Raw genomic sequence first — 6,626 nt, forward strand, 5'->3', positions numbered from 1 at the left:
GAGGGGGCGGGGGGGGAGGGCCTCAAAGACAGGTGGTTGGTGCCTGACGCCGGTTTAGGTTTAGCCGCCCAGTGAATAAACCGGCGCAAGGATTACACCAGCCACGCCCACCCTCCAGCAGTACAGGCAGCCAGCGCATTCGGCCTGGCCCTGCCCCCTCACCTCTGGTACTGACCTGGGGCCCCACCCTCCGCTTACTGGCTCCTGGGCGCTCCAGGCGGCAGCGCTGAGCCTCACGCGAGGGCTCTAGTAACCGTTCTAACGCCCGGGAGGAGACGGACCCGCTCCCCTTCCCCAGGGGGGACCGCTCTCGGGCTGTCCCCTGGGAGGCCCCCTCCTCACACGTCCCCAAGGATCCCCCCTTCCTCCTCCTCTTCCTCCTCCTCCTCCTCCTCCTCCTCCCCCTCCACCTCCCCGCCACCAGTCCACCGCCCCTCCCGACAAGCAGTTCTGCGGCCACCTGCCTGGTCCTCAGCGGCCCCTCCAGCGCAGATAGAACTGGACTTTGCTGCCTCCCGTGGCGACCCGCTCCCGGTCCTCAGCAGGTCGCAGGCTCCACCCCAGGGACGGCTCCTCAGTCACCCGAAGTTCTCTGGGCGGGTTTCCCGTGTGTGTATCCGTTGGCCTCCGTAGAGGTCGCAGGCTTGTCTGTCTGCCAGTCACTCTGCGCGCAGTGGTCTGTGCCCAGGAGCCAAGTCCAAGTTCGTCCATTTACCCAACAGGTGCTCCCTGATGAAACCTCGTCGGCAGATGTGTCTCCCTTCCCTTACCTTGCCTCCTGTACCCTTCCGGCCAGGTGAGGGGGCAGTGGCCTGGCTGGTGGGAAGGAACCTGTGCAGGGAGGGCCCCCACCTCTGTCCTGGGCGGGCTTCCTACCAGAGTCTCTGGTCTCTGGAGGCTGTAGGTAGGGTTGAGGGTCCCAGAAAGGGCCCTCTGCTGGCCTGGCTCTGCCCTGCAGCTCCCATTTTCCTGTCTTAAGTCCCTCCTCTCTTCCTTCCCCAACCCCATTGACCCTGACCATCCCTTGACCAGAGCCTAAGGCCTCCTACTCTTGCTCCTTTCCTGGGCTGGGCCACGCAGGTGCGGTCCAGCAGCCAGGAACCTGGAACTGGCAGTCGGAGCCTGAGCAGTGGGCCAGGTCGGTTCGCCAGCAGTTGGATGCCCAGCTCCTCGTGGTCTCGAAGACGTGGGTAGACTCATCTCCCAAAGAGGCACCATATGATGCCCTGGAGTCTCAGCACCAGCAGAGGCGGCAGAGGCAGTTCCTGCAGGCGCTGACTCAGTCACTGCCCGGCCTGCGGCACCTGGTCACTGAGCTCCGCACTCTGTTCTCAGCTGTGCTCCAGGACGGCAGCCTTGAGGCCTGGCACTACCTGCACGCAGTGCTCTGCCTGCTGCCTCCATACCACGCACTGCTAGTGGGCCACCTGGATCTGCTGCCCTTCCTGGAGCAGTTGTACCGCTGGGCACCCTGGGTCCAAACCCAGCTCCAGCTGGACCTGCTCGATGCCATAGACCAGGCCTTTCCCCGAGACACCTCTTTGTTAGAGAGAGCCTCTCATGTTGACTGCTGCCTTCAGAAGCAGAGGTTCCGTCAGGGGCCTCCAATCCCAGCATGCCCTTTTGTGCGGGCCAGGAGGAGTGGGCAGCAAGGAGAGGAAAAGTTAGCCACGTGGCTGCGGCCACTGACTCTGCCTGAGCTGCAGCACAGCCTGGGCATTGTGGGTGCCGAGGTGGCTATGAATGAGGCACCGTGGCGAGATGGCCTTGGCCTCCTGTCCTTGGCACTGGCAGCGGACATCCCGGTACAGTATGAAAGCGGTGGCACTGACGACGCGGAGGAGGAGCCTGTTGGAAGAAAAAAGACTATGTAAGTGAGGGACCCAGTCTGGGGTTCTGAGCGGAGCAGAGAAAGAAGCCAGTTTATGGGTGCCTCCTGGAGGGGGGGGGGGGGTGGTTGTCAAAAGATAGCTCTCTATTGATTTTAGTGATTAGCCTAACCACAAGCCAACCGGGTGTGAGGCTGCTCCTCTCTTTCTTTGTTTTTTAAATATATTTTTATTGATTTTAGAGAGGAAGGGAGAGGGATAGAGAGATAGAAACATCAATGATGAGAGAATCATTGATCAGCTGCCTCCTGCACACCCCCTACTGGGGATCGAGCCCGCAACCCAGACATGTGACCTAGGCTGGAATTGAACCCGGGACCCTTCAGTCTGCAGGCTGATGCTCTATCCACTGAGCCCAACCGGCTAGGGCTCCTCTCTTCCTTTTTGTCTGCAAAATTAACCCAGTGGTCTTAGTGTTAATCCCCACAGGAAACTGCAGAAACTTATGAAAATCAAGTCAGCTGTGAGGAAGCCAAAGCTTCAGAGGACAGCTTGAGTTCCCAGACTTCTTTCTCAGATGGTGCTGGAAGCCGCCTTAGTTTTCTTCTCACTCATTCGTAATCCCCAAGCCGAGCCTCTGGGCTGCCCTAGTGCTGGGTGCTGCATGCTGGGTACAGGTCTTCCCCTCGGGATGCTTCTGGATGTGTGCTTGTCTGGGGGCCTTTCCACTCATGTCAGTGTGAGCTAAGCCATCTCCAGGGCAGCTTCAAGTTGCCAGCACTGCCGGAGGGACTTCATTCTGATCCTTCCAGGGTCTTCTTCCTGCCTCGCCAGTGTGGGTATCCTGGGCCCTCTGGTGATGACCCCCTTCCCCCAATCTGGCTCTTGTTGTTTTCTTCAGGATTTCAGATGCCAACAGAGACCTCCTTTTCTGAGAGTTCTCTAACTCTAGTCTTGGAATCCCTCCCCAATCCTCTGGATTGATTTTTTTTTTTGCATATATATATACTGAGTGGCCAGATTATTATGACTGGCCAGATTATTATGACCACCCCATCAGTACTTCATTGACACTTCCAAAAATACTGAATATTGAAAAATTTCTAAGCAAATACTCTCAAGGTTTTATTATTATTACTAGAGGCCTGTTGCACGAAGAGATTCATACAATAGGCCTTCCCTTCCCTTGGCTGCTGGCACCAGTTTGCCTCTGGCACCCAGGACCCAGGCCTTTGCTCTGGCCAGGCTCTGGCCAGAACCGGCCCCGGAGCCGTCTGGCTTCGCTGCTTGGACCTTGGGGCCTTCCGGCTTCGCTCCACCGCTTGGAGCCTTCGTATGCAAATTAACCGCCATCTTTGTTGGGTTAATTTGCATACTCTCCTGATTGGCTGGTTAGCGTAGCGAAGGTACGGTCAATTTACATGTTTGTCTATTATTAGGTAGGATTATTTACATAACTAATTCACTTCATTGTACGGATGGGGTGGTCACAATAATCTGGCTGGTCATAATAATCTGGCCACTATATATATATATATCTCACTATACTGGATGATCCGAAGACCAGCTGGTAGCTATGACGTGCACTGACTACCAGGGGGAAGACGCTCAATGCAGGAGCTGCCCCCTGGTGGTCAGTGTGCTCTCACAGCCAACCTCCTGGGACTGGCCAACCTCCTGTGGTCCCTCCCCATGGCTGGTCTTATCAGGGCTGGGGGAGACGGCCCAGATTGGCCCTGATCGCAGGCCAGGCCGAGGGACCCCACCCGTGCACAAATTCGTGCACCAAACCTCCTGGTTCTTAGGTTAACGTTCAACCCCTAAGCCATGCCAGCTGGTCATGGGTTGCTTTTCTAAGTGCTTTGCAGCTTGTGTGTGACACATTCATGATCTGGCTACTTTTGCCTTTAATCCAGCTCGACTTTGTCAGTTTTTGCTAAGGTAATGTCTGGGTCAAATTTTCTCTGAAGCCTTAGCGCCCTAATGGTGGACAGAGAGGCAGGCTCCTGCAGGCCCTGACGGCAGGTGGCCGGCGCCTACAATTTATGCCTTCAATAACCCCAGCCGGCTCCCTTTTACACTGTGTCCCCCTGTAAGTTTCCTTTCCTGGGGGAACGTAACTGAAGTGAGAATGGGCTGAGATGTAGGGAAGGGGTCAAGTTTTCTCTGCCCTCTCTTGGACCTGGCGTCAAACCTCTGAGGCCTAGCTAATGTGGCTTAATTTGCATGAAGTTTTCCAGGACTGGTCTCTAAGGCATTCATTCATTCAGTAAGTATTATGGATGCCTAATATATATTAGGAGCTGCTAGATGCTGAGGATACAAAAGTGAACAAGATGGACTCCATCTCCTCCCTTGGGTCTTACAGCTTAGTTAGGGGGATAAATGTTATATAAGTCAATACAAGTAACATATAATTACAAATTGTGCTAAGCGCTATAAAATCTGGCTGCTCCTCTGGTGTGTGTGTTCAGTCAGGGGAAAGCACATCAGAGGAGGAGGAGGTTGGTGAGAGCCCTTGCAGTGGGATTGCGTGAGGAGGAAGCCAGACTGTAGTGCATTTAGGAGTGAATGGGAGATGAAGTAGAAATCGCATTTTACTATTCTGTCATGAAGTTTGGCTTGATAGGGAGAGAGATACAGTAGGACAGAAGATTGAAAGAAGAGCAGTGTCTGGGCAGAACTCTTAAAAAAAAAGGCAGGGGAGAGATGCTCATAACCCTTAAGACAGTGCTTGAGAAGTGGGTGTTCGATAAATATATGTAGAGGGAATAAATAAATATAGGCTAATGGTAAGGAGAACAGACTGAAAATTCCTCATGAAGAGGGGACAGGCAGTGGTTTTCAACCTTCTGGCCCTTTAAATACAGTTCCTCATGTTGTGACCCAACCATAAAATTATTTTCGTTGCTACTTTAGGTAAGAGCCTAACCCTAGACCTGTAATGTTGCTACTGTTAGAAATCGTAATGTAAATATCTGATATGCAGGATGGTCTTAGGCGACCCCTGTGAAAAGGGTTGTTCGACCGCCAAAGGGGTCGCGACCCACAGGTTGAGAACCGCTGGGATAGGGGATCCAGAGCACAAATGGAGGGATTGACCTAGAAAGAGAAGAAAGGACACGCCTTCCTCTCAAATTGGGAGACAAGTTTAGGATGGAAGCCCGTACAGATAAATATGCAGGAAGGCAGCCAACGTGGGGGAGTTAGTCCATGGCTGAAAGCCTCAGTTTTCTCTGGGCAGAGAAGGGAGGGGCTGGGGGCTGGGCAGCATTGGGCATAGGGTGGGGGTTGGTGGAGGCCTAGACAGCAGCTGAGGACACAGAAAGAGGCAGCTGCCTGAGGGCCGGTGCTAAGACATCAGAGCAGAGTGAGCCCACAGTGGAGATTGGACATCAGTAACATAGAACGGAGCCAATATTCCTGGTTCTGTGATCTTCTGAACCTACTTAGATCACAGAGGACTTTAATGGTTAAGGAAGTGGACCTTCAATAGCAGTTACACCATTACAAGGACGTCCTGATCCAACCTCAAGGTCATAAACCAGTGAAGGCAAACCTATGACACACGTGTCAGAGGTGACACGCGAACTCATTTTTTTGGTTGATTTTTCTTTGCTAAATGGCATTTAAATATATAAAATAAATATCAAAAATATAAATCTTTGTTTTACTATGGTTGCAAATATCAAAAAATTTCTATATGTGACACGGCACCAGAGTTAAGTTAGGGTTTTTCAAAATGCTGACACGCCGAGCTCAAAAGGTTCGTCATCACTGTCATAAACCCTATTGTTGATATGAACTTTAGAATAGGATGGTACTGTGTTTGGATCAATTAGTGACACTGGTATATTTTGATTGGGTAAGTCTAAGTTTAATTATTCAGAGGTGTGTGTGTGTGTGTGTGTGCATGCGCGCGCACTCGAGGTCACTCCAACTAAAACTACTAGTCCCGGTAAAATTTTTCATATCCATTCTGTTGACTGGTGTGGTAGAAGTGTAAGAAGATTGAGGGGGGTTGAAGGATGCACCATTAGGTCCTGGCTGGAAAGGAAAGGATGTGAAGCTGGAGGTTGGGAAGAGCAAGAAAGAGTCACAGGCATGGAGATCAGGTAGGGTTGGAAAGCGGCTACAATGGGAGCAAAGATAGGTGGTCTAGAAGGTTAGGAAGGCTGCCAGAGAGGAGAAATCCAGGGCTGTGGGCTTGCAAGGCAATGAGCTGGGAAAATAAAAGTACTCCCCTTACTTTTACTCAGTACTACAAAATACCTACTTCACAGGAGATGCAATCAATCCAGAGTGACTAGTCATTTATCAGAGGAAGGAGTTGTCCGTGCACACATCTGTGTGGACGTGGTTGCCTGTGTGCCTTCCCCTGGACTGGGTGTGCTCGCACAGGTGGCAGAAAGGCTCGGACAGTGCCACAGCAGGTCCTCTCAGCACCAGACTGACCCAGCTCCTGCTCTCACGGCCAACAGTGGCACCCTGACCCCTTTGCTCTGCTTCGTCTCTCCTGACTTTTTCTCATCCAGGTCTCAGCTTGACTCTGAAGTTTCTGAAAAGACCTTCAAAAAGAGCAGCACTGGCGGCCTCCCTCCGACTTCCCGCCTGAGTAGCCAGGCGATGGCCATTCTGAAGACAGAGAGATACCTGAAGAAGATCCACTTCGTCTACCTCAATGTGGCTCCTAGCCGGTACTTTAGGTAAGAGCCTAACCCTAGAACTCAGCTCCTTCCACTCCCTGGTTTCCTCCCATGTTCTCTCTCCATCCTCTCTGCTCTCCTGCACTTTCTC

The 6,626-nt window shown here is 52.5% G+C and overlaps 1 protein-coding gene across 1 annotated transcript in view; it reads left to right on the top strand.

Moving 5' to 3' along the window:
- Positions 1–6,626, top strand: part of DNHD1 (dynein heavy chain domain 1) — a 67,312-nt gene that overhangs the window by 11,178 nt on the left and 49,508 nt on the right. The window contains 2 exon segments of the mRNA XM_014533319.1: positions 1,081–1,870; positions 6,365–6,535. Coding sequence (XP_014388805.1) covers positions 1,081–1,870; positions 6,365–6,535 — 961 coding nt within the window.

Source organism: Myotis brandtii, unplaced genomic scaffold (assembly GCF_000412655.1).
Source record: "Myotis brandtii unplaced genomic scaffold, ASM41265v1 scaffold966, whole genome shotgun sequence".
Lineage (NCBI taxonomy): Eukaryota > Metazoa > Chordata > Mammalia > Chiroptera > Vespertilionidae > Myotis > Myotis brandtii.